This window comes from Oncorhynchus keta, chromosome 10 (assembly GCF_023373465.1).
Source record: "Oncorhynchus keta strain PuntledgeMale-10-30-2019 chromosome 10, Oket_V2, whole genome shotgun sequence".
Taxonomy (NCBI): domain Eukaryota; kingdom Metazoa; phylum Chordata; class Actinopteri; order Salmoniformes; family Salmonidae; genus Oncorhynchus; species Oncorhynchus keta.
Genome location: NC_068430.1, coordinates 26,204,614 through 26,219,002, shown reverse-complemented (window position 1 = coordinate 26,219,002; position 14,389 = coordinate 26,204,614). Strand labels below are relative to the sequence as shown.

Here is a 14,389-nt window from a genome sequence, read left to right as displayed (position 1 = left end):
ATCTGTCCTTAGGTCTGATGAGTCCAAATTTGAGATGTTTGGTTCCATCCACAGTGTCTTTGTGAGACGCCGAGTAGGTGAACGGATGATCTCCGCATGTGTGGTTCCCACAGTGAAGCATGGAGGAGGAGGTGTGATGGTGTGGGGGGTGCTTTGTTAGTGACACTCAGTGCTTTATTTAGAATTCAAGGCACACTTAACCAACATTGCTACCACAGCATTCTTCAGCGATATGCCATCCCATCTGGTTTGCGCTTAGTAGGACATTCAACAGGAAAATGACCCAACACAGCTCCAGGCTGTGAAAATAGTAAAAATAAAGAAAAACCCTTGAATGAGTAGGTGTGACCAAACTTTTGATCGGTACTGTATGTACAGTGGGGCAAAAAAGTATTTAGTCAGCCACCAATTGTGCAAGTTCTCCCAATTAAAAAGATGAGAGAGGCCTGTAATTTTCATCATAGGTACACTTCAACTATGACAGACAAAATTAAATTAAAAAATCCAGAAAATCACATTGTAGGATTTTTAATGAATTTATTTGCAAATTATGGTGGAAAATAAGTATTTTTGTCAATAACAAAAGTTTCTCAATACTTTGTTTTATACCCTTTGTTGGCAATGACAGAGGTCAAACGTTTTCTGTAAGTCTTCACAAGGTTTTCACACACTGTTGCTGATATTTTGGCCCATTCTTCCATGCAGATCTCCTCTAGAGCAGTGATGTTTTGGGGCTGTGGCTGGGCAACACGGACTTTCAACTCCCTCCAAAGATTTTCTATGGGGTTGAGATCTGGAGACTGGCTAGGCCACTCCAGGACTTTGAAATGCTTCATTGCCCGGGCGGTGTATTTGGGATCATTGTCATGCTGAAAGACCCAGTAACGTTTCATCTTCAATGCCCTTGCTGATGGAAGGAGGTTTTCACTCAAAATCTCACGATACATGGCCCCATTCATTCTTTCCTTTACACGGATCAGTCGTCCTGGTCCCTTTGCAGAACAACAGCCCCAAAGCATGATGTTTCCACCCCCATGCTTCACAGTAGGTATGGTGTTCTTTGGATGCAACTTTGGATTGTCCTCCAAACACGACGAGTTGAGTTTTTACCAAAAAGTTATATTTTGGTTTCATCTGACATACTCCCAATCTTCTTCTGGATCATCCAAATGCTCTCTAGCAAACTTCAGACGGGCCTGGACATGTACTGGCTTAAGCAGGGGGACACGTCTGGCACTGCAGGATTTGAGTCCCTGGCGGCGTAGTGTGTTACTGATGGTAGGCTTTGTTACTTTTGTCACAGCTCTCTGCAGGTCATTCACTAGGTCCCCCCGTGTGGTTCTGGGATTTTTGCTCACCGTTCTTGTGATCATTTTGACCCCACGGGTTGAGATCTTGCGTGGAGCCTCAGATCGTGGGAGATTATCAGTGGTCTTTATATGTCTTCCATTTCCTAATAATTGCTCCCACAGTTGATTTCTTCAAACCAAGCTGCTTACCTATTGCAGATTCAGTCTTCCCAGCCTGGTGCAGGTCTACAATTTTGTTTCTGGTGTCCTTTGACAGCTCTTTGGTCTTGGCCATAGTGGAGTTTGGAGTGTGACTGTTTGAGGTTGTGGACAGGTGTATTTTATACTGATAACAAGTTCAAACAGGTGCCATTAATACAGGTAACGAGGGGAGGACAGAGGGGCCTCTTAAAGAAGAAGTTACAGGTCTGTGAGAGCCAGAAATCTTGCTTGTTTGTAGGTGACTAAATACTTATTTCCCACCATAATTTGCAAATAAATTCATTAAAAATCCTACAATGTGATTTTCTGGATTTGTTTTCTCATTTTGTCTGTCATAGTTGAAGTGTCCCTATGATGAAAATTACAGGCCTCTCTCATATTTTTAAGTGGGAGAACTTGCACAATTGGTGGCTGACTAAATACTTTTTTTGCCCCACTGTATATATATTACTGTTCAAAAGTTTGGGTTTCAAATGCAGGGCGCAACAGGTGTTTATTGTAAAGGACCACAGGAGGAGGCAAGTAGCTGGGTCCAGGGGCAGGTAGAAAGTCATACACAGGGGGTCCAAAAGGCAACAGTACAGGCAGGGAAAAGGCTAGCAACGATTCGTTAGTGAGACAGGCAACAACTATCATACATGGGAGGAGTAAATTATGGGACAAACAGACCTCCAAATAGAAGTGTGTCACAAAACAAACAATACATCACAATGATGGGGTGCAAAGAACAGAACTAGTGTGTGATAATCACATATAGGTGTGTGAACAGGTGATCAGAATTCACGTGATGTGGAGCTGGAGAGTGAAAAGCAAAATTTTGGTCCATTTAAAAAAACAAAATTGATCAGAAATACAGTGTAGACATTGTTAGTGTTGTAAATTACTATTTTAGCTGGAAACAGCAGATTTTTTAAGGGAATATCTACATAGGTGTACAGAGGCCAATTATCAGCTGTCACGATCGTCGTAAGAAGCGGACCAAAGCGCAGCGTGGTGCGAATGCATCATTTAATAGATGACGACAAAAAACACAAAGTAAACTGTACAAAACCAAATAACGACTGTGAAGCTATCCTAAGAACTGTGCTGACACAAGCAACTAACAGTCAATCACTAACAGTCAATCACCCACAAACAAACAGTGAAACCCAGGCTAACCCACAACTAATGACACCTGCCTCTGATTGAGAACCATACTAGGCCGAAACATAGAAATCCCAAAATCTTCGAAAAACAAACATAGACTGCCCACCCCAACTCACGCCCTGACCATACTAAATAATAACAAAACAAAGGAAATAAATGTCAGAACGTGACATCAGCGACCATAACTGGCAAGTTGTGTTAGCTAATCCAAGTTTATCATTTTAAAAGGCTACTTGATCATTAGAAAACCCTTTTGCAATTATGTTAGCACAGCTGAAAACTGTTGTTCTGATTAAAGCAATAAAACTTGTCTTCTTTAGACTAGTTGGGTATCTGGAGCATCAGCATTTGTGGGTTTGATTACAGGCTCAAAATGTCCAGAAACAAATAACTTTCTTCTGAAACTCGTCAGTCTATTCTTGTTCTGAGATATAATGGCTATTCCATGTGAGAAATTGCCAAACTGAAGATCTTATACAACGCTGTGTACTACTCCCTTCACAGAACAGCACAAACTGGCTCTAACCAGAATAGAGTGTCTAGTTTGAGAAACAGACGGCCCACAGGTCCTTAACTGGCAGCTTCATCAAATAGAATCCGGAAAACACCAGTCTCAGTCAACAGTGAAGAGGCTGACTTCGGGATGCTGGCATTCTAGGCAGAGTTGCAAATAAAAATAAAAGATTAAGATGGGCAAAAGTGCACAGACACTGGACAGAGGAACTCTGCCTAGATAGCCAGCATCCCGGAGTAGCCTCTTCACTGTTGACATTGAGACTGTCGTTTTAATTTGATGTTATTTTAACGGGCAAAAAATGTGCAAGGACATTTCTAAGTGACCCCAAACTTTTGAACGGTAGTGTATGTATATTTGTAAATATCATCGTCATCTTTGAAACACCAACTCTGTGTAAATAAATCCAACACTCATTTGCACCTCTACCTGCCTGCCTCCCGCCTCCCGCCTCCCTACGACTGCTATGTATCACTAGCCACTTTAACTATGCCACTTTGTTTACTTTGTCTACATACTCATCTCATATGTATATACTGTACTCGATACCATCTACTGTATGCTGCTCTGTACCATCACTCATTCATATATCCTTATGTACATATTCCTTATCCCCTTACACTGTGTATAAGACAGTAGTTTTGGAATTGTTAGTTAGATTACTTGTTGGTTATCACTGCATTGTCAGAACTAGAAGCACAAGCATTTCGCTACACTCGCATTAACATCTGCTAACCATGTGTATGTGACAAATAAAATAGGATTTGATTTGATTTTGATTTGATTTAGAAAGCCCCTATTTTTACAGCAGATATATGCTACGTATTTCGCACCAACCTGTCACTTCAAAAGCAATCAGTGATCTCAGAGTTTCTGCATTTTAACTTTATGCTTATTGTGGTATAGTGTGATCTAAGTAAGACATAAAACTAAAACTGAGGGGGCAGAAGTTTCAACTGAGGGGGCTAAGCCCCCTTTAGCCCCCTCATGGAGCCGTGTACGTCGGGGGCCTGATTGGTGTCACACTCTCCCTAGCCCCAGCTAACACACCTGACTCCAATAATCTACTAATCATGATCTGCCATTTAAAATGCAATAAGCTTAATCAGCTGTGTTTGCTTGGGATGGGGAAAAAGTGGACCGTCACTAGTTACGAGAGGCAAAGTCATAAACTCTGCCTGTTTCAAAAATGTATCTTCTTAAAATTTGATTTTAAACCTAACCTTAACCCTAACCTTAATCACACTGTTAACCTTATGCCTAACCTTAAATTACATTTTTGTTTTCATAAATTTGTATGATATTGACCATTTTGACTTTGTGGGAGTGCTATCTAGTGGAAACCGAAACAGTGACACCATTCTGGCCCCCGAGGACTGGAGTTGCCCTTCAGTGTTCTAGGAACTTGAAAGAGAGAGAGCTGGTTAAATTTCCACTCATCTGGCTGGGTCTGGTCTTGTCTGGCGGACACGCACCACCACACTGGCTGGCGGTCTTTGTTGTTCACGGCTTGTTGCATTTTACATGAAACCTTTGTTTAACACAGGCCTGGGCAATTCCAGTCCTTGGGGGCTGGGGAAAAAGTGTGACACCAATCAGGGCCCTGAGGACAAGAGCTGCCCAGGCCTAGTCTTAACAAATACCCTCAAACAAGCATAGCAAGCTGCTGGGCTCTCATGAGAAATCACCCTGTAGAGCACACATGTCAAACTCATTCCATAGAGGTCTGAGTGCCTGCGGGTTTTCGCCCCTCCCTTGCACTTGATTGAGGAATGAAGGTCACTGTTTAGTAAAGAACTCCCCTCACATAGTTGTGTAGGTATTAATTGGAAGGATTAACCAAAAACCAGCAGACACTTGGCCCTCCATGGAATAAGCTTGACACCCTGCTATAGAGTTTATTCTTCTATACATGCTGGCTTCTTGAGTGGGTTATTGTGTTGTACCTTGGTTACCATGTTTCTGGTTCACCTTTGCTTTATCAATGCCATTTTTTCCAATAGAATTGCCAAATAGTTATGCCAATATTAGCTTTAAAATACCAAATTAGGAATATTAACCTTGGTTCTGACTACACTTTTTTTTTCAGATCTGCAAGAGACAATTAAAGCCTTGTCCATATGAGTCCAGAGGGATATGGGTGTGTCCCTGGTGTAGTGATTATAGTTGGGTGAATGTTTGATGTCAGATAAAGCTGCTAAATCTGACAGGACTAAGATTGTTATTAGGGCGAAGGCTTAAGGCACTCGACAACCTAAGATAAAGACTGCTCGAGCCTTTGATTCACTGAGCTCTCACTGATGTAGAAGTGCTGGGTAACTTTGACATACTGATACATTAACAGCTGTAGCTTACAGACAGAAAGAACTATATCGATATTGTAAAGAAAAATCGGGAACTATATTGCATGATGATTATGATGATACAATCCTCATCCTCACGTTGCTTTTAGGGTAACTGAGTGTAGTTACTGAGGGCAGTGGAGGAGGAAGGAATGTGAGAGAGGAAAGGAGGCAGTTTAGGAGAGGAGTAAGGGAGAATTACTGGAGATTAGGGGAAAGGAGGGAGTGTGTTGGGAGAGGAAAGGAGGAGGGAGGGAATGTGACTGGAGAGGAGAGGGAGGGAGAGAAGAGGCAGGGAGGGTGAGGCAGGCTGTGGCTTGCCCAGGGCCAGGCAGCGTTATGGGGGGTCTTTATCAGAGACAGATATGACCGTGGGGTCCCCGCCTCCCCAGTCTCCCCCTTCCCTCCCCCGCTGACGGGCCTGTCTCCTGCTGTTGTGAATTGCAGAGATGTATTTTCAGCTCTGTTGCCTCCACACGAGGAGGGGACAGGGAGGGAAGGAGGGAGATGGAGGGAAGAGGATCTCAAGATGTATGGATTTGAATTAAGCATTATCATACACACATGCATACTAATAAACTCACACACAAACTTCCAGCACACAAATAGCAACACACGCTACGTTCTAAACAATTAGACAATAGTTTGAAGAAAATAAGTGTCAGAGGAGTATTTGCTATGAGAACATTGTGAAGCAATCCTCTGTTTTCAATGGCTCTGTGTGTTCCCTGTGGCTCAAAGGAAGGCATTTTAATTGCAACATTAGCATCGCTGCGACAGAGTTCATTCTGCTGGTATTTTAAGCACACAGGCCTGTGCGACAGGAAATCTGTCTGCTCAAGTAATCATCCATTAGGTTCCTATGTTACTTAGTCTTAATATTTAATTATACAGCAAGGGCAGGGACACAATCTAAGCGCAAAGAGACAAATCGGGACACATATAAGGAGATGCCAAGTGCTGAGAGCCACAGTTCTGAGTATCTGTACATGCGTGTGTACGTGCATGTGCGTGTGTGTGCATGTTTGCGTGTGTCTGTGCATGTGTGTGTGTAGCTCTCTTGTGCAAGAGGCAGATGTTGCGAGTGGATTTAAGCTGGGGTCAGTCAACACATATATGTAGTTGAAATGACCCCAGTCGTCTGGCTTTAATCTTTAATAGAACCAGGAAAATCCTTTGTTCCTTCATTTCCTATTTGAAAAAGCACTAGATGAGTGCAGGAGACTGTGTAAGGTACATTCAGTACAGTGGTTGCCCATTTACACATGCAAAGGCTACATTGTAAAAGTGCAGTGAGCCACAGTCTTTTTTCTGTCGAAAGACATGGTGATTTGAACTGTGAAAAGGTACTGGGGCATAATATGAAGACTTAGGAGTGATTCAAGTGTATCTAGTAATTTATACGACCTAGCTGTATGATACAGCAGTGTCTCAAGGTTGGATGCAGCATAGGAAGGAGGTATAGCGAAGGGGCTGATTGGGTGACATACTGTACTGCCCTAACCCTGTACATGTATGTCATTGTATTCTCTTGCATGCAATGTATGTATATGTACATGGCCCAGTGTCAGCATCATTGTTTACCCAGTGAACCGTTCTCTCTCAGTGGTCTCCTTTGACAGTACTGAAATGAACTCCCCGCTCCTCAATGGCACAAATTACAAGTCCATTAATTCAGCGTCTTACAGTGGCTTTGAAGTCTCCACTGACTCAGCACTCTCCAGCCCTGATTGGCAATTAATTTATAAAGGCTGAAATAGCTTACAGTACAGTAGACTACAGTACTGTATGTGAGCCTAGCTAGTGGTACAGCTGTGGTGGTAACAGTATAGCCTCTTCCCTGCCACTGTGCCTGCCTCTGTCCTCTATTCTGCAGCATTGGCTTTAATCCCCCAACTCTCCCATTCACTTCCAATCTGATGCGGCTCCGTGACGCATTGCTAGCACGCTAAGCGTCTTTTTCATCCCTGCTCAATAGGATTCCAAGTTTAGTTATGTATTAAAAATGTGGGGCAGGAGGATTCATATAGCCATTCATATAGCCGTTTCTTCGCCCCATCTTTCAGGTTATTTATACTGTTATCTCTATTTGGGAGGGAACGCCTCGTTCTTATGGCACAAGAGGTTTGCCCCAGCTACATTTATCTTTACCCTGGGTGTGTGCTGGGCTGCCATTGTTGTCTTTGACTGATAAGCGTTGCCATCACAACAGGATTTTGGAGGGAATTGGGTTGGTTTTACCATCCGTTGTATTCACCAGATATTTGTGTAAAGCTTGAGTGGTCCATTCCAAAATATACTTTGGGTTCTGATGGAGCCTGGGACACTGGGGACAGATCCAGTGGTTACACACGTGAGCTCTGACTCAGGGCTGGTTGAATAATTCTTAGAGGAGATCAATGGTATTGATTAGTTGCCAAAATGGTTGACTACTTGCATCAGCACTCGAGGGCCATACTATACTCAATGATTCAGTGACAAAGGGAACACATCTTCCCCCTTGACACTGTTTACATCAATAAATACATTTTCTCATTCTCTAGCATTGCAGTGTGGACATTCAGTATGCTACATGTGTAGAGTGTATGTGGCTGTGACTGAATGGTTGATACTGATTCCTTGTGTCCCTGTGCTTGTTCTCCCCCAGAGAAAGAAACCTTCCTGGAGCCCTTTGTTCTGAGAGATCTGTTGCCGTCATCATTGGGGGGTTACTATCGCTACACAGGCTCTCTCACCACCCCACCATGCAGCAAGGTGGTAGAGTGGATCGTCTTCAACAGACCTGTGTTCCTCTCCTACAAACAGGTGAGTCACTGTCTCTCTCAAATGCGCCACACACACACACACACAAACACACACACACACACACACAAACACACACACACACACACACACACACACACACACACACACACACACACACACACACACACACACACACACACACACACACACACACACACACACACACACACACACACACACACACACACACACACACACACACACACAAACACTGATGTCTTTCTTGACCAATGGTCTCCTCCTTCCAGGAGCTGTAATTTGCTCACATACCTCATGTGTGATGTCTGTATTTGTGATTGGGTTGGTACAGACATTGTCAGTAATGTGATGGTGCAGTGTCTGTCCTCACATGACCCTTCTCTCCACTCCTCTCCCCATCTCTCCTCCCCAACAGTCCAGGGAACATTTGGCAGACTTACATACTAATGAGGCCAAATGAGTTTGCTTAAGAGTGTGACTGGAGGACGCCAAATGTGGAAGAAGTATTGGCTTTATATAAGGGGACAGAGAGGGAGAGGGAGAGGTAGAGAGGGAGAGGTAGAGAGTGAGAGAGAGATAGAGCTGTGGTGTTGAGGGGTGGCCGAGCGTTGCCCCCTGTCACCGTGCTCTGTGGGTCTGCATTAAACATGTTTATCTGCCAGAGCTTAGTCAAGGCCCAGACAGCTCTGGAGCTGTGGAAGAGAGGAGTTGCCTGGCTCTGGGCCCACAGAAAGATAGGTCACTCCTAGATACAGCTTTATACCACTTGAATACCACTAGCTTACCGTTAGCCTGCTTCATATTCCCCTTACATACTGTCTGGCTAGATAACATACTGGCTGCTACATAGAGCTCAGCTGAAGATTAACCACCCATAGGCAAGAGCATAGTCGTAGTGCTGAATGCAAAATGGCACACTGGTACATAGGTCTTTGTACCCCCAAATGCTAGCAGAAAGGTGGGCAGTCATAGCAGCTGCATGCACAGTCTGACTAGCAATAAGACTATCACATAGAAATACAACTCTAAAAGGCCATCTGCAGTTGAAACAATAACCAACTGTCATCCCCACCACTGTTTTGGTAAAAACAGCTAGAGAAATCTAACCACTCTCAAATTCTTGGACAGAGCTTTGGATGCAAGGACTGACCATACATGATATGAAACATTATAGTTCTAACAATGTTTTGAGGCTATAGAGTGTTTGTTTACATTTACGTTATTTACTGACATTGGAGTAAAACTTTATATTTTGGGTTCTGATGGGGTACGACAGTTGAACTAAGCTCATGAGGCATTTATAAGTTATATTCTTCAAGAATCAATGGGTACATATCATTAATTAATGTCCAAAAATAGGTGGACAACTGCAGATTGCCCCTTTGCAATAGGGTGTTTATGGGAGCTCACGGTGAATGTTGCTTCCTCAGAAGACAGCAGGTGTCCCATAGCAGGGTAATAGATGGGATTTGTCTGTTGTCATCCTCTGAATTATAAGAGAGCGGAGAGGCAGAGTAGAGAAGATGAAAAGCAGCATGGAGGAACTCTGAGCCGGACCTTTTGGATGATTTGATTTGGCCTGAGATCCAGTCAACAGTGAATAATACTCTGGGATGTATATGGAATATACAATGGTGTTATTTCACTGCGACTCTACAGACCTTCCTGGTATAAGAAGTATTGTTTGGACTTCCCCGAGAGGCAGGGAGCTAGCTAGCTACCCTGTGCCCAAGAAAGGAGGTAAGGTAATCTGTCTAAATGATTACCACCCCGTAGCACTCACATCTGTAGCCATGAAGTGCTTTGAAAGGCTGGTCATGGCTCACATCAACACCATCATGCCGAAAACCCTAGACCCACTCTTATTCGCATACCGCCCCAACAGATCCACAGATGACGCAATCTCAATCGTACTCCACACTGCCCTTTCCCACCTGGACAAAAGAAACACCTAATGCTGTTCATTGACTACAACTCAGCGTTCAACACCATAGTACCCTCAAAGCTCATCACTAAGCTAAGGATCCTGGGACTAAACACCTCCCTCTGCAACTGGATCCTGGACTTCCTGACGGGCCGCCCTAAGGTGGTAAGGGTAGGCAACAACACATCTGCCATGCTGATCCTCAACACTGGGGCCCCTCAGGGGTGCGTGTTTAGTCCCCTCCTGTACTCCCTGTTCACCCACGACTATATGGCCAGGCACAACTCCAAAACCATCATTAAGTTTGCTGAAGACAGACAACCATGAGACAGCCTATAGGGAGGAGGTCAGAGACCTCGCAGTGTGTTGCCAGGACAACAACCTCTCCCTCATTGTGAGCTAGACAAAGGAGCTGATTGTGGACTATAGGAAAAGGAGGGCCGAACAGGCCCCCATTAACATCGATGTGGCTGAAATGGAGCAGGTTGAGAGTTTCAAGTTCCTTGGTGTCCACATGACCAACAACCTATCATGGTCCAAGCACACCAAGACAGTTGTGAAGAGGGCATGACAACACCTTTTCCCCCTCAGGAGACTGAAAAGATTTGGCATGGGTCCTCAGATCCTCAAAAATGTCTACAGCTACACCATCGAGAGCTTCCTGACCGGTTCCATCACCACCTGGTATGGCAACTGCTCGCCATCTGACCGTGCAACAGTGGGTAGTGCTTACGGTCCAGTACATCATTGGGGCCAAGCTTCCTGACATCCAGGACTTATATACTAGGTGGTGGGCCCCAAAAATGGTCAAAGACTCCAGTCACCCAAGTCATGTTCTCTCTGCTACGATACGGCAAGTGGTACCGGAAGTCTAGGACCAAACGGCTTGTTAACAGCTTCTACCCCCAAGCCATAAGACTGCTGAACAATTAATCATGTGGCCACCCGGACTATTTACATTGACACCCCACCACCCCCTTTGTTTCTACACTACTGCTACTCACTATCTATTATCTATGCATAGTGTTAGGTTCTAACTAAACAGAGTAAAAGAGTCACAGATGCTTAGTAAAGCTTAAACCAAGTTTATTCACCCACTGGGTCATACAGCTGCATAAGACAAAAAACATATTCACACAAACGCTAGTATTTAACCCTTTCTCATAATCTGAGCCCCTCCTTACACATCTGAACAGCAAATACACCCCTGTTTGCTATCCAGAAGATTAGTGATGTATGTTCTTCTGCACTTAATCTAACATGACCTCAGAATGTAAATGTTCTCTATTCCCCTCTCTCCCTCAGTGACATGGATAAGAATATTTAATATTTTCCCGTTTATAAGTCAGAACCCATCAATAGTCACTTTACAAATTGCCTCGACTGACCTGTACCCCCGCACATTGACTCGGTACTGGTACCCCCTGTATATAACCTCATTATTGTAATGTCCATTTCTTGTGTTACTTTTAGATTTAATTTAATTTTTTACTTTAGTTTATTTTGTAATATTTTCTTAACTCTATTTATTGAACTGCATTTTTGGTTAAGGGCTTGTTAGTAAGCATTTCACGCTAAGGTCTACTACACCTGTTGTATTCGGCGCATGTGACAAATACATTTTTATTTGATTGATTTTATTTAATCGACACAAAACCTGGGGGATGTTTGAGTCATGCAATGAGCAGGACGGGGACTTAAAGGTGAAGTGACTTCAGCAGATGCTCTATCCATCCAGGCAGCACATCCTTCCTTCCCTTCAGTGGGATCCCTTAACCTTATTGTTCCTATCTTCTATCCTCCGTATGTTGACCCCTGACCATTTAGTCAGTCTTTTTTAACATTTTTAACTCGGCTTTGATGTCTATACCACTTTTTCTGTGCTGTGGTTTTTAAAAAAAACTTAATTGGCCAAGATGAAAGAACGTGGAAAGAAGAAACAGTGTACTCCCTCTCCCCTGTCTGTCTATGTCTATCTATGTCTTTTATCTCTCTCTCTCTCTCTCTCTCTCTCTCTCTCTCTCTCTCTCTCTCTCTCTCTCTCTCTCTCTCTCCCTACCTTCCTCTCTCGATCCCTCCTTCAGTCTTTGTCTTTTGTTCTTGATCAGTGGTGGAAGTAGGTCATTGGGAGTGACAGACGTAGCTTAGGGGTGGCTTTTACAGCAGATCGATGCTCAGCTATTCCACAGCGACAGCGCCGCCTAACATGCTTCCATTTGTAGCATCTGGATCTTGTGTGTGTGTGTGTGTGTGTGTGTGTGTGTGTGTGTGTGTGTGTGTGTGTGTGTGTGTGTGTGTGTGTGTGTGTGTGTGTGTGTGTGTGTGTGTGTGTGTGTGTGTGTGTGTGTGTGTGTGTGTGTGTGTGTGTGTGTGTGTGTGTGTGTGTGTGTGTGTGTGTGTGTGTGTGTGTGTGTGTGTATAGAGGCTGTAACGGCTGTTACCATGCCAGGCCACTTAACCCCTGCTCTCCCCATCACAGAGGCCTTTCTCACCCCTCACAGAAGTGTGTGTGCACGTGTGTGATGGTGTTCTTGCGTGAGTGTGTGCGATGTCACTCCTGGAAGGATTATTCTTCAATCGCGCTGTGCTTTCCACACAAAGAAATCCTTTGGCAGACCTGGAAGTGATTCAAATCCCAATAACCTGTTTTTTAAGGGGGTGTTGCCATATTAGGGATTAGCAGATTGTAGTCTGATTAAGAGATTTGGTGGAGAGCAGCGTATTGCTTTGACACGACCTGGCGTGGGCTTTTCTGTGCCAGGGCTGGAGGCTACCATATTTAACAGATCAGCCATTATGGCTAATGCAGCCTGTAGATTAAAGGACATGGCCGACTTTAGATTACAGGTGTCCTGCCAAAGAATAGAAGGTACAATATGTTCCATTCTGATGGAACATACCATTGCTATAATGTCAGATGAAAGAGATTTGTGGTGCGCGCACACACACACACACACACACACACACACACACACACACACACACACACACACACACACACACACACACACACACACACACACACACACACACACACACACACACACACACACACACACACACACACACACACACACACACACACACACACACACACACACACACAGACTCTCACCCTCCACAGCCAATGTGAGGGGCAGTCATTGAACTGAGTATTCCCCAGGCCTCCAGTCTCAGTCTGCTTAGTAAACAGACAGAGAGCTGAGCAGACAGGGAAGTGTTCCAACCATAGAGTTAGGAATTACAATTCTTTAATTGATAGGATCTCTATGATTCCAACCCTCACTCTGTAACCAAACCGACCACTTGTTTATCCCACAACCTCTCACACACTAAGGAAATGAGACCCTTCCTCCATACATCTAGCCATCTATCTATATATCTTTCTTCTATCTCTCTTTCTCCACCCATTTTTACTCTAAATCAACTGTTTTTTTTTACATGTGCAGTCTCAGCTCACATTGTTTCTTTAGCCATTGGCATGCCATCATGATGTTGAAGGACAGATACTCCCAGACATTACTTTCATCATCTGAAACGGCAGCTATGAAACCGTTCGACAGATTATTATGATTATTCCCTGGGTTCTAGCACATGGTCAGAAAGCATGGTTATTCTGGGTTGAAGAGAGGAGGGGGACAGCTGGTCATGTTTTTATGTTTGCCTCGAGAACACTATTCCTACTGATTAGGCTGGGCTAACTTGGCCCTGCATGCCTCTCAGCCCCACAGCCCAACAGCCTTACAGCTAGGAACAAGATCACATCATTATACTGTACATGTATGGGCAAAGGATAAAAGGAGCTGCTAGAAAGATGCCATGAACAAATTAACAGTTCAAATGATGTCAGAGGTTTTAATATCCTCAAAATGTAGTAATTTCTCTCCTCCCTAATGTGTGTTTTCCTTCGTCCTCACTCTCTCTTTCTCTAACTCTCTCTCTCCCTCTCACTCTCTCTTTCTCTAACTCTCTCTCTCCCTCTCACTCGCTCTTTCTCTAACTCTCTCTCTCCCTCTCACTCTCTCTTTCTCTAACTCTCTCTCTCCCTCTCACTCTCTCTTTCTCTACCTCTCTCTCTCTCTCTCTCACTCTCTTTTAGCTAGAGGCGTTCTACTCCATCTTCACCACAGAGCAGCAGGACCATGTGAAGTCTGTGGAGTACCTGAGG

The 14,389-nt window shown here is 44.0% G+C and overlaps 1 protein-coding gene across 2 annotated transcripts in view; it reads left to right on the top strand.

The window, feature by feature from the left end:
• The window catches only part of LOC118388441 (receptor-type tyrosine-protein phosphatase gamma-like), a 352,509-nt gene that overhangs the window by 284,080 nt on the left and 54,040 nt on the right, over nt 1–14,389 (top strand). For both annotated transcript variants that reach the window (XM_035777526.2, XM_035777525.2), the window contains exons 7-8: nt 8,161–8,318; nt 14,321–14,389. The exon at nt 14,321–14,389 is cut by the window's right edge and continues 124 nt beyond it. In XM_035777526.2, coding sequence (XP_035633419.2) covers nt 8,161–8,318; nt 14,321–14,389 — 227 coding nt within the window. The remainder of the gene's footprint in view (nt 1–8,160; nt 8,319–14,320) is intronic.